The 20,679-nt window shown below is 38.7% G+C and overlaps 1 protein-coding gene across 6 annotated transcripts in view; it reads right to left on the reverse strand.

The window, feature by feature from the left end:
* The window catches only part of ALMS1 (ALMS1 centrosome and basal body associated protein), a 189,712-nt gene that overhangs the window by 95,714 nt on the left and 73,319 nt on the right, over positions 1–20,679 (reverse strand). For 5 of the 6 annotated variants that reach the window (XR_009739311.1, XM_061431900.1, XM_061431896.1 and 2 more), the window contains one exon: positions 20,335–20,468. Coding sequence is in view for 5 of the 6 variants with exons in the window: in XM_061431900.1 (XP_061287884.1) it covers positions 20,335–20,468 (134 nt within the window). In the remaining variant the exon portion in view is untranslated. The remainder of the gene's footprint in view (positions 1–20,334; positions 20,469–20,679) is intronic. The other variant, XM_061431899.1, reaches the window with a different exon arrangement.

The raw sequence follows: 20,679 nt of genomic DNA on the forward strand, positions 1-20,679 counted from the left end.
ATAATAGCACTAAACAATCTGCATCTGCTTAAACCCCTGGATGCAGAAGGACAACTGTGTAATTACATGTGAATTTTCAGCTGAATGGAGCCAGGTCAGACTCCCTAACCTCCGTATTTTTCAAGGAGCAACTGTACTGTGTCTCAGTGTGGGGAACTTTTTCTGTTTACCCTGCTCAAAGTTAATTAAGCTTCTTGGATGTATATTTTCTATCAAATTTGGAAAGTTTTCAATAATTACTTCATTAAATATTATTTCTTTTCTCTTTTCTCTCCCCCTGGGACTTCCATTATACACATGTTGGTATGCTGGTGGTATCTCACAGCTCTGGTCATTTTTTTCATTCTTTTCTCTTTCTGGGTTTTCAAAGTTGCCAATCTCAACTGATGTATTTTTAAATTCACTGATTCTGTTTGCCTGCTCAAATGTGCTACTAAAACCTGCCAGTGGATTTTTCCTTTCAGTTATTATATTTTCAGCTCCAGAATTTCAATTTGGATCCTTTTTATAATTGTTGGATATCCCTTTTTTGACATCTCTCTTTGGTGAGATAGCTTTTTCTTGGTTGTCTTCAGTGTGTTGAACATAGCTTCTTTAGCTCTTTGAGCACCTTTAAAATCTTTTTTTTATAATTCCTGGGCTTCCTCAGGGGCAGTTTTTATAAATTACTGTTGACTTTTGAACAACTTAGATTTGAACTGTGAGGGTCCACTTATGTGATTATTTTGCAACAGTAAATATCAGTACTATAGTCCATCATGGTTTGTGGTTGAATCCACAGATGGGATAAAAAAAAAAATCACAGAAATGGAGAAACGAGTAAAGTTATATGGGAATTAATCCCTGCATAGTGTTACTGTAAACTGTATTTTCCCCTGACAACAGCCATATTCTGTTTCTTTAAGCATGTCACGATTTGTTGACAACTGGACATATCAAATACAGTGTGGCAACTCTGGATACCAGATTCTCCCCCACAGCTGGAGTTTGGTGTTGCTGCTTGCTGTGGGTAACTGTTTTGTACATTCTTTGTGTGTGGCACTGGAGTCTTGTTAGCTTTGCTCAACTGTGAGCTATTATCTTGACAGTTTCCATAAACATCCACAGCCAAAAAGAAAAAAGAAAACAACTTTCCCCAGTCTGTACTGACTTTATGTTGAAGCATTCCAACAGTTAGCCAGCTCTGTACTTTCATTTACAGCCTGTGCAATGCAAGTCTGAAAGTTCAGCCAGAGATGAAAGTTTAAGGTCTTCTTGGGCCTTTTCTGAGAATGAGTCCAGCTTTGGGCAAGCACATGGCCTCAACTCCCCAGTATAAGCAGGACCTTTAAAAAGTCCTACTCAAAAAAAAAAAAAAAAAGTCCTACTCTCCATGTATCTGGTTTTTCAACTGCTTTCTCCCCAAGTTTTACAATGTTCCTATTGTTTATCCTGTTAACCCTAGACCCAGTCTGCTACAGTCAATACTCCAGCCAAACACTGGCAGGGAAGTTGTTTCATCCTCAGAAAAGCTCTTGGTTGAGTGAAAGCCGCCACACTAGTCCTTCAGGGAGTTGTAAGACAGGCTGAAACACCTCCTAACAATTTTTTAAGAGCAGGGTTTGTATTGCACCCTCTGTAAGTGTTGACCCGCATTAGGAGTGTGGTCTGCAATCCTCAAAGCTACTGCAGACTGGGGGATGGTGAGGCAGGCGATTGAAGAAGCCTCAGTCAGTGTTCTCCTATAGAACAATTGCTCTTTACTTCAGTAATCCTTCCCTAGTTTTTTATTTTTAAGTTCTGACTAGATTCCAGAGATCTACAAAAATTGGTTCTGATAGATTTTGCTAGCTTGTTATTTTTGTGCAGAAATGGAGCCTTGGAGTTCCCTACTTGACCATTTATGGCAACATCACTTACAAATGTTTTATATGTATAAAAAAAGAGTACTGATCTTTGATTATGTGACTGCTAATTTCAAATACATATTTTTTTATCATATTGAGGCATTACTGGCCTACTCTTGAGAAATATTTTTAACTGGGAACAGATTTTTTTACTTTTTATTTTTATTCCCAAATCTCTTTTTGGAACACAATGAAATAACTACAGTTTTCCTGCTATGTAAAACATGTTTATAAATTTCCTAAGACTGAACTATCTGCTTTGCTAGCTTAAGCTCTACTTGCTCATGATACATTATTGATACCGAATACCAAATATTAATATTTACTTTAAATATTTTTCATCTATTTGCCACATTAGATTCTTTAATATAAAACACATATTGTGCTAAGAACACTTAATACAAGACACACCCTGTTGACAGAGTACATCTCTTTTTTAAGTGCAAAAAGGAGTATTAACTATAAGCACCATATTGCAGAGCAGGTATCTCTCTAGGATTTATTTTATATAATTGAAACTATATGCCCACTGAACACCAACTTCCTACTTATTATTCCCCACAGCCCTGACAACCACCATTCTACTCTGTTTTTATGAGTTTGGCCATTTTGGAAATCCCATATATGCAGAATCATGCAGTTGTCCTTCTGTACCTGGCTTATTTCACTTAGCATAATGTCTTCCACATTAATTCATGCTGATGCATATGGCAGGATATCCTTCTTTTTAATGGCTATGTATTTACCATTTTATTTATCCATCAATATACTGCTTCCCTGGTGGCTCAGACCGTAAAGAATCTGCCTGCAATGTGGAAGACCTGGGTTTGATCCCTGGGTTTGGAAAATCGGAGAAGGGAAAGACTACCCACTACACTATATGTTTACTGTTTATCCATCAATAAACATATAGGTTATTTCCGTATCTTAACTACTGCGAAATCTTGCAAAGAACATGGGAGTGCAGATATCTCTTTGAGATCCTAATTTTAATTCTTTTAGGTATCTACCCAAAGTAGGGATGCGGATCATATAGTGATTCTTTTTAACTTTTTGAAAAACCTCTACACTGTTTACTATAGTGGCTGCACAATTTTATATTTCCTCCAACAATGCACAAGGTCTTCAGTTTTTTCACATCCTCTCCAACCCTTGTCTGGCATTTTGATAGCAGCCATAAGGAAAGTTATGACCAACCTAGATAGCATATTAAAAAGCAGAGACATTACTTTGCCAACAAAGGTCTGTCTAGTCAAAGCTATGGTTTTTCTAGTAGTCATGCATGGATGTGAGAGTTGGACTATAAAGAAAGCTGAGCACCAAAGAACTGATGCTTTTGAACTGTGGTGTTGGAGAAGACTCTTGGGAGTCCCTTGGACTGCAAGGAGATCCAACCAGTCCATCCTAAAGGAGATTGTTGTTGTTTAGTTGCTCATTCGTGTTCAACCCTTTGCGACCCCATGAACAGTAGTCCCCTAGGCTCCTCTGTCCATGGGATTCTCCAGGCAAGAATAGTGGAGTGGGTTGCCATTTCCTTCTCCAGAGGATAGTCCCGACCCAGGGATCAAACCCACATCTCCTGCACTGGCAGCTGGATTCTTTACTACTGAACCACCAGGGAAACCCAGTTAAAGCATATACCTAAAAAAATAAAAAATTATAAATCGCAAAAGATGACAGATTGCTATCAGAAGGAAATCTGATGCTTTTATCTCAGAGGACAATTACATTTTCCCCAACATTTTTGAGTTCCCTTACAGATTTTAAAATGTCAATCACCTTGCCTTCTAATACTCATCTGGTACTTTAGCTATAAAACCCTCTGGTCAGAGAGAGTCCTGGCTCATTAGAGGAACACAGATCCACTAGGAGGCTGCTGGACTACACTTAACCAAGTAACTTGATATGCATATTTCAACTGAGATTTCAACGTACAGTGAGTGCCCTCAGTGGACAGTTCATTTCTCCCAACCATACCTCCCACTAGGAAGTAGAAATAATTAACCCTGGATCCAGTGAAAGGACGGTGTGGGTGGAAATCTAAAAGGGGAGAAGAGGCATTCAGGTTGACATCAGCAACATCAGAAGATGACATCATGGTGATACAATCACACCTGGCGCTATCTCACTTTGGAGGAAGCCACCAAAGACATACTGACCCACAACAGCCCAATAACCAGTTATCACATGGGGCACTCAGAGGGCAAGCACAAAACTATAAAATGTAGATGCCTGCTATTGTTGTCCCTTTTCTGTGACTTCCATGCCATCTGAGTCATGGGGCTTTCTCCACGACCCCAGGAGACAACACCAGAAAGTTACTGGAAAACCACAGCACTCACTCACAACTGAACCCCAGGATGGAGGGATGGCATATGTTGGAAGTCAGCCCAAGAAGGCCTGGGCCCAAAATGCCACCAGGTTACTAACTGAGTGATTCAAGCACTGTCTTAAATGGCACCAAAGCACAAATGCTTCAAGGCCACCTGCCTCACGCTGCCCTAATTTCACCCCTAACTGGCTCATAGGATTATACAGTTCAAACCCATCTGGTAATACAAGACTAAAGATTAAATTGTCAGAAGCATATAACTAAATTTTCTTTAAACCAAGGGTACACACGTGCCTCTAATCTTTACTATTTACAATGGTGACCTCCTATGCCTTGAAGAAGGGCACCACTTAATCATTTGCAAGATTCACCCCCACAGACCTCCAAAATTTACCGAGAATTTGAGTTAGCAACAGACACTCCCAAAAGTGCAAGCAAACCTTAATCAGAATATCCCAACTCTATGCAACCCTGTTAGACCCTATGGGCCTTCAATTCCCTTCCTCACTGACCAGAGCAACCTACTCTAGAACAGCTCCTTCACATGCAATAGCACTTGATAATGCCCAAGTCCATGATAATGCCAAACATGATGATCTGAGATGACAAAGTCTCAGCAGACGACAGCATAGGACACAACTTCATCATGAATACTGCCTCCACAATTTTCCACTATGGAAGAGGTGACACCCAGGGAAGCATGGCGGCTGATGATGGCAAGCACTTCCCAGAACTTGGTTGCCAAACTGAATGCCTAGTTATCTAAATTCCCAGCTGATGACCCATTTTCGTGGCATTTTGTAGAGTTACCCCAAGTTCTCCTTGCTTACTACACTTGCTGCTGAGATGTGAGGTGGCACTTTGACTGCAGGCTGCTCTCCACTATACCTTTAAATTTTGATAGGTTAAGGTATATGTCAAGTCTCTAAACCTTTTAAATGTCTGATTAAATGCTTCATATAATTGCTTACCCTCACCACACAATATTAGATTGACCCACATTATGTGACCTAATTGAGGGCTAGTAAATTTAATTCTGTTGAAAGGACTCCTCCCTGGGTATAGATGCTACAATCACCATAGGACTCCCTCATCACTCCCCTACATACAAACTCTCCAGAATTGCAGACACAGGGTCATCTCCCTACATAACACCAAGGGAATCTTTTCCCACTGGTTATGGAACCACTCAGGGTTCCATAATCTTCTCATTCAAGTCCTCCCATAGTCTTAATATTTTTGTACAATGGGCAGAAACCAGTGTTTTTTTTTTTTTTTCCTGAGCTGCTGTAATTGCTGAACATATTATCAAACTCAACAAAGGCTTCTTTCCTGAGTCAGTGGCCTACTTAGCTAATTTCTTGACCCTGCCCCCATTTTCCCAGTGGAAGCCATCTCATGCATCTCCACGGCTTACCCAGCTCCTCTCTATGGTGATCAACTGTTCCCATGTAGCACTTTACAATACAGTCTGTGGCATTTGGCAGGAGCCCCACATGCACTTTATAATCCACCATGTCTGTCCATGCACTAACACACTCCACCTGTGACACCACACAGTTGAATAAACCTATACCTCTCATCCCAAGGAGCACAATTCCCATGGTCTTGAGTCTCATGGCTCAGGCTCCCCAAGGGAACCCCAACTTATTTGGATATACCCAGTATAACAGTCGGTGTCCACTGTGGGTTTAGTACCCAGGAGCAAACATATATACATGGTTCCTCATTTATGTGCTTCTCCCTTCCTCAGCCACCAATGCATCTGCCTCCTTGCCAGCTCCCTGCTAAGTCCTGTCTGTTCACACCAAGATAGTTAAGTCTCCCTGGGACTATCCTTACAAATCACTGAATAGGATCCCCAAAATGTCTCTTTTTAAACCACCTCATGTCAAAAACGTTCAGTACTCATCCCCATTATGTTGGGAATAGGTCTGCTACTATCCTTCATGGGAACTGAGTTAGGTACGACCACAACAGCCAAGCAACAACAAATTATTAAATTAAATTGTTAAGGCAAACACCAAAGTTTCAACTCCCCTGTCTAAAAACATTGGGCTGTTACACCAAAGCCCAGCCTTAATGCAGTAACAGTACAATTCTTTAGTGTAGATGGTTTTGGACAACGATTTAGCTTTAGGTTACTATTGGCCAAGGAAGGGGAACCTGCAAAGGGTACCTCTTGTTGCATGTTTATTAATAATTCTGGACAAACTTAGACATTTACAAATGATATCCCAACAGGTACAAGTATTTCATAATCCCACCCAAGTTTTAAATCAAATACCTACCTTAATCTTATCCATGAGCTTTATTTTCTGGGCTGAACCCCCCAAAATGGGAGGAGATGGTTACAGACAGGATTTCAAACCACCATTTGTCTATTTATATTGTTGAGTGGCATTTTGCTTTGCTTAGATGTTTCATGTGCTGGGTGACCAAAATCCTGCCAGCAGCTTTTAATATCTCCACCATCTAGACAGTGCCCATGATTTCCCCTAAAGACTAATGCCTAGGCATCACAGGGTCAATTGTGATGAGAAAACAGCTATTCTGAGTTGCTACATAAGCATTTTACAGTATGACAACCCTGCTCACACCCAGAGCCTGGACAGGTAAGGACCTGAGCTTAGGACTCCTGTGACAAGTTCCTGTTTCCTTTTTCTCAGAGCTCCTTTAAAAATAACCACATACAGTTGAATTCACAAAAAGGTAGCAAAATCTCCCCTGAAACACTTTTCAACTAATATGTGCTGTTCTGCTCACTTGTGACTGGGACAGAGGACTGCCTTTCCTAGGCTACTGGACACCCCATCCCCCTTCTGCGATCTGTAAGAATAAACGTGACTTTACTCCCTTGTAAAGTGTAGTGCCATTGTGTCTTCAATCAAAATGACTGAGTGTTTACACTTCCTCAAAGTGAAAGCTCAGGTGCTAACAGAGCTGTATGTCAACCCCATGTGAATGGCTTGTGCCTACTAATTCATCCAGTTATAATGTGAGTATTCTTAATTTAATACAGAAGTTATAGGCCCCACAACAGAACATATTTACAAAGCAAAAGAAAATTACATGAAGAGACAGAGCAAGTATCAAACCCAGATATGGAGAAGATGCTGAGATTATGAGATCAGAAATTTACAACAACTATGACTAATATGCTAAAGGCTCTAATGAATAAAGTGGAAAGCATTCATCAAGAATAAAGGGACAATATAAGCAGAAAGATGAAAATGTGAAGAAAGAATAAAAAACAGATGCTAGAGATCAAAAACACTGTAGCAGAAATGAAGAATACCTCTGAAGGAATTATTAGATTGCACAGGATTCAAGACAAGAAACCTGAGATTTAGCATTGAAACATATATATTACCATATGTAAAACAGATGACCAGTGCAAGTTCGATGCATGAAGCAGGGCACTCAAAGCCAGTGCTCTGGGATAACCCAGAGGGATGAAGTGGGGAGGGAGGTGGGAGCGGGTTTCAGGATGAGGGGACACATGTGCATCTGTGGCTAATTCATGTTGATGTTTGGCAAAAACCATCACAATATTGGAAAGTAGTAATCCTCCAATTAAAATAAATAATTAAAAAAAAAAGAATATCTCAACAAAAAGCTCTGAAAATACAAAACAAGGAGAACATAGACTGAGCAGGAAAAGCAGGACAGAATCTCAAAGAACTCTAGGAAAACTACAAAAGGTTTAACATATGAGAATGAAAATACTGGACAAAGAAAAGGACAGAAAAAAATCACTGAAGCAACAATGACTAAGAATTTCCCCTAAATTAATGTCAGACACCAAACTGCAGATTCATGAAGTTCAAAGAACATCAGGCAGAGTAAATGTGAAGAAAAAAATCACTATGCCTAAGTATAATATAACATTTACAAAGTACAGAAAATCAAAGAAAAATAAATCCTGAAAGAAGCCAGAGAGAGAAAAATCTAAAGAGAAGCAGAGAATTACTTCCAACTTTCCCACAAAACCATGTAAACAAGAAAATAGACTGAAATATTAAAAATGTTAAGAGAAAAACTGCACCAGCTTAGAATTCTAAACTCTCCCTATGAAATTATCCTTCAAATTGATGAAGAAATACATTCTCAGAAAAACAAAAATCGAGGGAATTTGTTACCTGTAGGACTGCCATGTAATAACTTAACAGAAGTACTAAAGAAGAGAAAATATAGTTTAGAAACTATCTATATAAAGATAGTAAGATCGTCAAAAGAGGAAACAAGGAAAGGATTAAAAAAAAAATAACACAACTTCTTTTCCTTATCCTTAATTGGTCTCAATAGCTTACTCAACAAATTTCTTGTGCATCTTTTTAAACCACAATGGCATGAAACTAGAAATCAACCACAGAAAGAAACAGAGGATAAAAACTACTACACGGAGCCTAAACAATATGCTACAAAAAAATCTTTCATTGAGTCAACAATGAAATCAAAAAGAAAATAAAAAATACCTTGAAGCAAATGACAACAAAAATATAACTACACAAAATCTACGGGATGCAGCAAAAGCAGTCTGAAGAGGGATGTTTATAGCAATATAGGCCTCATTTAAAAAACAAGAAAAATCTCAAATAAACCAATATAAAAAGCAGAAAAAGAATAACATTCAAAACCTAAAGTCATCAAAGGAAGGAAATGATAAAGATCAGAGAGAAAAAAAATACAGATAAAAAAAAATCAATAAAAGCAACAGATGGGTTTTTCAAATGATAAAATCAAAAAACCTCTAGAAAGGCTCACCAAGAACAAAGAGGACAAAATAAAATGAAAAATAAAAGGGGGGGACATAACAGAAATACAAAAATCATAAGAATATACTATGAACAACTATAATACTTTAAGACAACAAGATGGACAACCTAGAAGAAATGGACAAGTTACTGGATATAGAGCCTGCCAAAACTGAATTAAGAAAAAACAGATAATCTGAACAGACACTCACTGGAAGTGAAATAGAATCTTTAACTGGGAAAAAAAAAAATTCCCTACAAACAAAAGGAAGGACCGAATGACCTCACTCGGGAATTCTACCAAACAACAAAGAAGAAAAGAACTTAAACCTACACTACTGAAACTCTTCCAAAAGATTAAAGGGGCAGGAAGACTCCCAAAATCATTCTATGAAACCACCACCATCACCCTAATATCAAAACCAGACAGACACACTACCAAAAAAGAAAACTATAGGCCAATATCTTTTATAAATATAGATGTAAAAATCCTCAACAAAAGATCAGCAAACCAAATTCAACAATGCATAAAAAGGATCATACATCATGACCAAGTTGGATTAATACCAGGGTCACAAGGATGGTTCAACATATGCAAATCAATCAATGTGATATACCATATCAACAAAAGAAAAGACCAAAACCTCATGCTGCTGTTGCTGCTAAGTCACTTCAGTCGTGTCCAACTCTGCGACCCCATGGACTGCAGCCTACCAGGCTTCTCCGTCCATGGGATTCTCCAGGCAAGAACACTGGAGTGGGTTGCCATTTCCTTCTCCAATGCATGAAAGTGGAAAGTGAAAGTGAAGTCACTCAGTCGTGTCTGACTCTTAGCGACCCCATGGACTGCAGCCTACCAGGTTCCTCCATCCATGGGACTTTCTGGGCAACAGTACTGGAGTGGGGTGCCATTGCCACCTCATGCTAAACAGATGCAAAAAATTCAACATCCATTTATGATAAAAACTCTCACCAAAGTGAGTATAAAGGGAAGACACATCAACATAATAAAAGCCACTTATGACAAACCCACAGTCAACATAATGCTCAACAGTGAAAACCTAAAAGCCACCTTGCTAAATTCTGGAACAAAACAAGGATGCCTACTCTTACCACTTCTATTCAACACAGTATTAGAAATCCTAGATACAGCAATCAGACAAGAAAAAGAAATAAAAGGTTTCCAAATTGAAAAGAGGTAAAATTATCATTAGATGCAGATGACATGATAGTCTATATAGAATATCCTAAAGATTCCACAAAAAAACTATTAGAACTAATAAATGAACTCAGCAAGTCGGCAGAATACAAGATTTATATACATACACACACACACACACACACATACACACACACAAATCTGCTGCATTATTTTACACTGAACTATGAAATGCTAGAGAGAGAAAGTAAAAACGGAATCCTATTCCAAACTGAATCAAAGAAAATAAGCTTCAGAAATCAAACAAGTGGGGTACTGGGACAAAACCAGACATACAGATCAACAGAACAGAATAGAGAGCCCAGAAATAAACCCAGAAACCTACACTCAATTAGCCTTCAAAAGAGGAGGTTAAAAGCTACAATGGAGAAAAGACAGTCTTTTCAGCAAGTAGTGTTGGGAAAGAGGGACAGCCTCATGTTAACCAATAAAGTTAGAAGAGTCCATCACACCAAAAATAAACCCAAAATGACTTAGAGGCTTAACTTCTAGAAGAGAACACTCCCTGAAAACAAAACAAAAACACAGCAACATTTTCTTAGATCAGGCTTGCAAGACAAAAGAAATAAAAGCAAATTTAAACAAACAGGGCCTAATCAAATTTATAAGCTTTTCCACAGCAAAGAGACCATAACCAAAATAAAAATAACCTATGGACTGGGAGAAAATATCTGCAAATGATGCATCAAAAAAGATATTAATTTCTAAAACATAGTAATAAAAATCAGTATCAAACAAACAAACCAATCAAAAAAACTGGGAGAAGACCTAAATAGACATTTCTACAAAGACATATACATGGCCAGAGGCATATGAAAATATACTCAACATCCTAATTAGAGAAATGCAAATCAAAACTACAATGACCTCACAACAGTCAGAATGGCCATCACCAAAAATTTTACAAACAATAATACCGCACAAGCTGTAGAGAAAAGGGAACCCTCCTACACTGGTTGTGAGAATTTAAATTGGTGTGGCCACTATGGAAAACAACAAGGACCTTCCTTTAAAAACAGAGTTACCACATGATCCAACAACCCCTCACTTGGGTGCATGTCCAGAAAGATGAAAACTCTAATTCAAAAAGACATATAAACCTCAATTTTCATAGCAGCACTATTTACAATACATGGAAGCAACCTAAGTGTCCACAGACAGATGAAGGGATAAAGACGTGGCACATGCGCACACACACACACACACACGGAAATATTACTTGACCACCAAAAAGAATGAAATATTGTCCTTTTCAGCAACATGAATAAACCTAAAGACTACCATACTAAGTGAAGTAAGTCAGACGAGAAAGACAAATATCATACGGTACAACTTACATGTTAAATCTAAGAAATAATAGAAATGAACATACAAAACAGAAACAGACTCAAAGACATAGAAAACAAACTTACAGTTACCAAAGGGGAAAGGAGGAGAGGAGGGATAAAATAAGAGTATGGGATTAACACATCACTATATAGAAACTATATAAACAACAAGGGTTTACTGCATAGTACAGGGAATTATAGTCAGTATCTTATAATAACCTACAATAGGAAAGAGTCTGAAAAAGATTCCATAATGCAAACATATAATGAAGATACATGAATTATTTTGCAGTACACCTGAAATTGACACAATATTCTAAGTTAAATAGAATTCCCCAAAGTTTTTCTAATAAATTAAAAAATAAATGCCCAGAAATAAGAAAACAAGTAAATGAAGGTATATCTATGAGATACTATACTCTACTACACTGTAGCTCAAACTGTGTATGGTCTGTAGGCTGAATCCAGTCAACTGCCTATTTATTTTTTGTCTTCATAATATCTGAGTCAGACATGACCCAGCAACTGAACTGAACTTCATTATATACTACTGTAAATAATTGAGTAAATTTTAAAATTCTTTTGGAGATGGGAGGGAAAATGGTAGCAATGATAAAAGAAATAAAACAAAAGAATTGGGGCTGTTCTGTTACTGGAAAGTAATCGTACTACCTATGAAATGCTGTAGTGTTATTTGAAAGTATACCTGAACTGGGTACAAACATAATTTACAAATTCTAGGACAATTACAAAAAAAAAATTTTTTTTAAGAAAAACCTATAACATATATGCTAAGAAATGAGCGAAAATGTACTCACATAGATGCTCAACTAAAATCATGAAAGGCATCCACCAGAGCGCAGATAGCACAAGTAAAACTACAATCCTGCAGCCTATGGAACACAAACTACAACAACAAAAACTTAGTAAAAATGAGATGGCAGAGGAATTTGTCCCAGATGAAGGAACACGATGATACCCCAGAAAAACAACTAAGAGGAAATGGCCAGCCTACCGGAAAAAGAATTCAGAATAATGATAGTGAAGATCATCCAAGATTTCAGGAAAACAATGGATGCAAAGATTGAGAAGATGCAAGAAATGTTCAACAAAGACCTAAAAAACTAAAGAACAAACAGAGATGAACAATACAATAACTGAAATGAAAAATACACTACAAGGAATCAATAGCAGAGAAAGTGAAGCAGAAAAATGGATATGTGACCTGGACAACAGAACAGCAGAAATCACTCCTCAGAAAAGAATAAAGAAAAAAACAAAAAATGAAAAGAAATGAAGAACGTCAAAGGGACCTCTGTGATAACATTAAATGCACCAATGTTCATTTATAGGAGTCCCAGAAGGAGAAGAGAAAGGCGCTGAGAAGATATTTGAAGAGATAATAGCTGAAAAGACAAAGAAAAAATACTTAAAGCAACAAGGGAATAACAACCAATACAAGAGAATTACCATTATCAGCTTAAACTCTGCAGGCCAGAATTTAATATATATTAAATTCAATATATACATTTAAGTGATCAAAGTGGCACAATATATTTAGGGTGATGAAAGGGAAGAACTCACAACCAAGAATGCTCTACCCAGTGAGGCTCTCACACAGACTTGATGGAGAAATCAAAAGCTTTACAGAGAAGCAAAAGCTAAGAGAATTCAACACCACCAGACCAGCTTTGCAACAAGTGCTAAAGGAACTTCTCTAGGCGGGAAAAGACCAGAAACTTAAAACAACCTTGTACATTATACAGACAGCCGTATCAAAACCTTATAGTGAACAGCAAAGACAAAAACTACAACAGATACACACACAAAAGAGAAAGAGCAACCCAAGCATACACTAAAGATGGTGCTCAAACAAGAGACAGGAACAAAAGAGGAGGGGAAGAAAAATACCCTCCAAAAACAAACCCAAAACACTTAGCAAAATGGCAATAGGAATATATACCAAAAATGTAAATGAATTAAATGCTTCAACCAAAAGACACAGACTGCCTGAACAGATAAAAAAATAAGACCCCTATAAAGAGCTTCACAACCCAGATAATCACAATGATGTGATCACTCACCTAGAGCCAGACATGCTGGAATGTGAAGTCAAGTGGGTATTAGAAAGCATCACTACAAACAAAGCTAGTGGAGGTGATAGAATTCCAGTTGAACAATTTCAAATCCTGAAAGATGATGCTGTGAAAGTGCTGCATTCAACATGCCAGCAAATTTGGAAAACTCAGCAGTGGCCACAGGACTGGAAAAGGTCAATTTTCATTCCAATCCCAAAGAAAGGCAATGCCAAAGAATGCTCAAACTACCACACAATTACACTCATCTCACACGCTAGTAAAGTAATGCTCAAAATTCTCCAAGCCAGGCTTCATCAATACATGAACTGTGAACTTCCAGATGTTCAAGCTGGTTTTAGAAAAGGCAAAGGAACCAGAGATCAAATTGCAAACATCCACTGGATCATCAAAAAAGCAAGACAGTTCCAGAAAAACATCTATTTCTGCTTTATTGACTATGCCAAAGCCTTTGACTGTGTGGATCATAATAAACTGTGCAAAATTCTTCAAGAGATGGGAATACCAGACCACCTAACCTGCCTCTTGAGAAACCTGTATGCAGGTCAGGAAACAACAGTTAGAACTGGACATGGAACAACAGACTGGTTCCAAATAGGAAAAGGAGTGCATCAAGGCTGTATATTGTCACCCTGCTTATTTAACTTAAATGCAGAGTACATCGTGAGAAACACTGGACTGGAAAAACCACAAGCTGGAATCTAGATTGCCGGGAGAAATATCAATAACCTCAGATATGCAGATGACATGACCTTTATGGCAGAAAGTGAAGAGGAACTAAAAAGCCTCTTGATAAAGGTGAAAGAGGAGAGTGAAAAAGTTGGCTTAAAGCTCAACATTCAGAAAACTAAGATCATGGCATCTGGTCCCACCACTTCATGGGAAATAGATGGGGAAACAGTGGAAACAGTGTCAGACATTATTTTTGGAGGCTCCAAAATCACTGCAGATGGTGATTGCAGCCATGAAATTAAAAGATGCTTACTCCTTGGAAGGAAAGTTATGACCAACCTAGATAGCATATTCAAAAGCAGAGACATTACTTTGCCAACAAAGGTCTGTCTAGTCAAGGCTATGGTTTTTCCTGTGGTCATGTATGGATGTGAGAGTTGGACTGTGAAGAAGGCTGAGTGCCAAAGAATTGATGCTTTTGAACTGTGGTGTTGGAGAAGACTCTTAAGAGTCCCTTGGACTGCAAGGAGATCCAAACAGACCATCCTAAAGGAGATCAGTCCTGGGTGTTCATTGGAAGGAATGATGCTGAAGCTGAAACTCCCAATACTTTGGCCAGAGTTGACTCACTGGAAAGACCCTGATGCTGGGAGGGATTGGGAGCAGGAGGAGAAGGCGACAACTGCCAGGAGCAGGAGCTCCGCCCACGGCAAAGGTCATGAGGAAGGAGGCTCGGCATACGCAAAGGCGGGATCGAGTCTCAGGAGTCCCCCTGGAAATCCTCGAGCATCTACCCGCAAAACCAGAGTCTGCCTACTTTCTGCTTTGTGCTCTCGCCTACACCTCTGACTTTATGGGGGGCTGTCCCCCACTACCTCTCTCTGAAAAAAGAGTTAACTTATAGCTCCAGTTAATAAAGTTCCTAGGTGTGACAGTGTTTCAACCTACAAACTCCTTTGGAAGTCCTCTAGCCTGCCTGAATAGGTTTTTCCGGCCACATGTGATTGCTCAGAGCCTCCCAACTGTGAGAGGCATGAGATGTTCTAAACTGTCTAAGTACAGATTCCTTTGAGCAGTTAAAAGATTGATTAGAAATTGTATTGGTGAAGGGTTTTTCACTTGTTGCGCCAATGTTTGCTGCTAGGTCTCCATATCCCTTATCTGCTGTGTCCCTGGCAGTGTATTGATTAATATAATTGGTGTAAGTAGTAGCTTTAATGTTTGTAACCTTGGACCCTTGAGTTAATTCTTTTTCTTGTTACAGCCCACCACACCTTTGCCCTATAGGAATGCAACTTTAATGCTTTTGGAGGGTGGCGCCTGACTAATCACCTTTAGAGAAAAATAAGTTTTCTGAAGAAAGGGTCTTAAAATGTTAACAGGCCTCTGGCCAGAAGATGATGCAAATCACCTAAACTTTTGCATATGATAAGTGTGCAGGAAGAAAGCCTGGCTTACTGCATGACTCTACCCCTTCCCCCATTATCCTCTATGCATAACTTAAGGTATAAAAACTACTTTGGAAAATAAAGTGCAGCCCTTGTTCACTGAAACTTGGTCTCCCCATGTCGTTCTTTCTCTCACCTTCTGGCTGAATTATTCAGCCTCTTTTCTCCACTGAATTTCCTCACTGAGCTATCCTCGTTCTATTATTCTTTATATCTTTGATGAATATTTAAATAAATAGGTTGCCGATGCCGTCTCTCCTTCAAATACCCTGGATCAGCCAGGGCTGGACCCCGGCAGACGACAGAGGATGAGATGGCTGGATGGCATCACCGACTCGATGTACATTAGTTTGAGTGAACTCCAGGAGTTGGTGATGGACAGGGAGGCCTGGCATGCTGTGATTCGCAGGGTTGCAGAGAATCGGACACGACTGAGCAACTGAACTGAACTGAACTGAAAAGTTGTCTATAAGAAACCCACTTCAGGGACTTCCTTGCTGGCACATTAGATAAGAATTCACCTGCCGATGCAGGGCACACAGGTTCAATCCCCCATCCAGGAACATCCCACAAGCCAAGGAGCAACTAAGCCCACGCGCCACAACTACTGAAGCCTATGCTCTGCAATGAGAGTAGCTCCCACTCTCTACAACTAGACAAAGTCTGTGTGAAGCAACAAAGACCCAGCACAGCCAAAAATAAATAATTATTAAAAAAAAAAAAAAAGAGAGAGAGACCTCACTTCAGACATAGGGATATGTACACACTGAAAGTGAGGGGAAGGAAAAACGTATTCCAGGCTAATGGAACTCTAAAGGGTGGAGTTGCAATGCTCTTATCAGACAAAACAGACTTTAAATCAAGGACTACTAAAACAAAGGTCACTACATAATAATCAAGGGACCAATGCAAGAATTTAGATATAACAATTATAAATATATATGCATCCAACACAGGAGCACCTCAATATATATAGCAAACACTAACAGCCATGAAGGGAGAATCAACAGTAACACAACAATAGTGGGAGACTTTGTAACACCCCACTTTCATCAATGCACAGACCATCCAGAGAGAAATCAATAAGGAAACACAAGCCTTAAATGATACATGAAATCAGATGGATTTGATAATTACAGAGCATTCTATCCCAAAGAAGCAGAATAAACATTCCTTTCATGTCCACACAGAATAGCCTCAGTAATGATCACAATCTGCACTACAAAGGGAGCTGTGGGTAAATTTTAGAGGACTCAAGTTATATCAAGCATCTTTTCCAACCCCAACTGAGATTAAAAATAAACTACAAGAAAAAGAAACTATAAAACAACACAAACAGGTGGAGACTAAACAGTTTGCTAATAAACAGCCAATGGATCACTGAAGAAATCAAAGAGGAACTCAGCGGCTTCCCTGGTAGTCCAGTTGTTACGAATCTGTCTGCCAATGCAAGGGACATGGGTTTGATCTCTGGTCCAGGAAGATACCACATGCTGCACAGCAACTAAGCCCGTGAGCCACAATCAGTGAGTCTGCACTCTAGAACCCGCAAGCGGGAACCACTGAGCCCATGTGCTGCAACTATTGCTCTGCGACGAGAAGCCACCACACTGCAATGAAGAGTGGCCCTCGCTTGCTGCAACTAGTGAAAGCCTGCACTCAGCAACAAAGACCCAGTCCATCAAAATAAATAACTTTTTTTTAAAAGAACAACTCAAAAAATACGTAGAGACAAGTGAAAATGAAATCACTGCAACCCAAAATCTGTGCAGTGCTGCAAAAGGAGTTTTAAAAGGGAACTTTACAGCAATACAATCTTATCTTAAAAAAACAAAAAATCTGAAATAACCTAACCTCACACCTGAAACAACTAGAGAAAGAAGAAACAAAACATAAAATTAGTAGGAGGAAAGAAATCATAGAGATCAGAGCAGAAATAAATGAAACAGAGACAAAGGAAACAACAGCAAAGATACATGAAGCTAAAAGCTAGTTCTTTGAAAAGATAAACAAAATCGATTAACCTTTACTACTGCTGCTGCTGGTAAGTCGCTTCAGTGGTGTCTGACTCTGTGTGACCCCATAGACGGCAGCCCACCAGGCTCTGCCGTCCCTGGGATTCTCCAGACAAGAACACTGGAGTGGGTTGCCATCTCCTTCTCCAATGCATTAAAGTGAAAAGTGAAAGTGAAGTCACTCAGTCGTGTCTGACTCTTTGTGATCCCATGGACTGCAGCCTACCAGGTTCCTCCGTCCACGGGATTTTCCAGGCAAGAGTACTGGAGTGGGGTGCCTTTGCCTTCTCCAAACCTTTACTAGACTCATCAATTAAAAAACAGAGAGGATTCCAATCAATAAAATCAGAGATGAAAAAGGATAAGTTACAAATGACACCACAGATATACAAAGGATCATAAGAGACTTTTACCAGCAACTGTATACAAATAAAATGGACAACCTGAAAGAAATGGACAAATTCTTAGAAAGGTACAATCAGAGTTGGACTGTGAAGAAAGCTGAGCACCGAAGAATTGATGCTTTTGGACTGTGGTGTTGGAGAAGACTCTTGAGAGTCCCTTGGACTGCAAGGAGATCCAACCAGTCCATCCTAAAGGAGATCAGTCCTGAGTGTTCTTTGGAAGGACTGATGCTAAAGCTGAAACTCCAGTACTTTGGCCACCTCATGTGAAGAGCTGACTCATTGGAAAAGACTCTGATGCTGGGAGGGATTGGGGGCAGGAGGAGAAGGGGACGACAGAGGATGGGATGGCTAGATGGCATCACTGATTCGATGGACATGAGTTTGAGTGAACTCCGGGAACTGGTGATGGACAGGGAGGCCTGGCATTTTGCAATTCATGGGGTTGCAAAGAGTAGGACACGACTGAGCGACTGAACTGACTGAACTGAACTGAAGGGAAACAAAAGCAAAGATAAGCAAATGGACTACATCAAACTAAAAAGTTACCACACAGCAAAGGGAACTACCAATAAAACAAAAAGGCAGCCTACTGAATAGTAGATATCTGCAAACAATGAATGTATCTAACAAGGGATTAATATCCAACATATACAAAGAATTCATACAACTCAATTAAAAAATTCAGACAACTCAGTGAAAAAATGGGCAAAGGATTTGAATGACATTTTCGTAAAAAAGGACACATAGATGGCTAACAGACACACAAAACAATGCTCAACATCACTAATCATCAGGGAAATGTAAATTTTAAAAAGTCACTAAAATATCAACTCATACTTGTTAGAATGGTCATGAAAAGGACAACATGTAAGACGTGTTGATGAGGATATGAAGAAAAAGGAACACTTGCACACTGTTGTTGGGAATGTAAATTGGTGCAGCCACTATGGAAAACAGTATGGAGGTTCCTCACAAAATTAAAAATATAACCAAAATCACATGAGCCATCAATTAACTTATGTGTATTTTTCCAAAGAAAATGAAACACTAATTCAAAAAGATATATGCACCCCTATATCCATTTCATCATTATTTCTAGTAGTCAAGATATGGAAGTAATCTAAGTATGTACATACATATACACCACATGGTTAATATACCATAAAAAAGAATGAAATCTTGCCATTTGAAACAACATGGATGGACTTAGAGGGTACTACAGTAAGTAAAATAAGTCAAAGACAGACTAATACTGTATGATTTCGATTACATGGGGAATCTAAAAAATAAATGGACAGACGTAACAAGACAGAAATAGTCTCATGGACAGAACAAACAAGTGGTTGCCAGAGGGAACCACTGGCAGGAAGGGAAGAGCAAAATAGGTGAGGAAGGCTAAGATGTACAAAATAAATGAGTCATGGGGATGAAATGTACAACATAGAGGGAATATATCAGCGTGTAAAATTAAAATCCAATCTAATTTATACTTTAAAAAACTGATAACCTTTTCAAAACTGATGAGCTATGTAAAACTAAAATCCAATCTAATTCATAGTTTCAAAAACTGATAACCTTTCCAAAATTGATGAGCCAAATAATTATGCTATATCACTGACAATTTTCTAAGACACTGTATGAATTAAGTCATTAAGTGTACATATCTGATAGCTATATCAATTTTTATAGAATTAATAATAGCAGTTATCGATTTAAAATAGATAACAACAGGTCCTACTGTATAGCACAGGGGAACTCTGCTCAATGTTGTGTGGCAGCCTGGATGGGAGGGGAGTTTGGGGAAGAATGGATACACATACACAACACTGTTAACTGGCTATACTTCAATATAAAATTAAAAGTTAAAATAGTAACAGTTGTCAATTATTGAGTACTACCTAGATACCACACACCCCAGCATTTTATAGGCATTATCTCATGTAAGCCATAGCAAAACCCTGTAAGAGAGATATGTCCCATTACTATTCATAATAGCAGACAAAATCTATAGAATCAAATTCTTAAATCTTAACTTTTGAAGACTTAAGACTCCCAACACTTTAGCCAAAGACTATCAGTGACTCAGCAGGAGTCATCAATGCCCAGGTAAGAGATTCAAATTACACACCCTTTCTGTCACATTTTGTCTCTTAATTTTTAGATTTCTTTTATACCTTGGACAAGTCAGTTGTTCTCCCTTGACCAAACAACTTTGCTTTGATCTCTTCTACTTTTCTCCTGTCATCTTCATTTAATTCTGAAATGGAGTAGCCATAGTCATGAGCCATATTAAACTTCAGATTCCAGGCTGGAGAGAAAAGATAAAAGCATTCGAGACAATACAGTGCAAAACTATCAGTGATTACAAGAGCAGAGATCATCATCAATATAGCCAATTTAATGCCTACCACAGTGCTTAGTAAACAGTGTGCGCTCTCAGTTTTATAACAACTATTCGAAGTTCTTGAGAGAGATAATTTCACTGAAAAGTCAGATTTAAAAACAAATAAAAACATATT

The sequence above is a fragment of the Bos javanicus genome, chromosome 11 (assembly GCF_032452875.1).
Source record: "Bos javanicus breed banteng chromosome 11, ARS-OSU_banteng_1.0, whole genome shotgun sequence".
NCBI classification, from domain to species: Eukaryota; Metazoa; Chordata; class Mammalia; order Artiodactyla; family Bovidae; genus Bos; species Bos javanicus.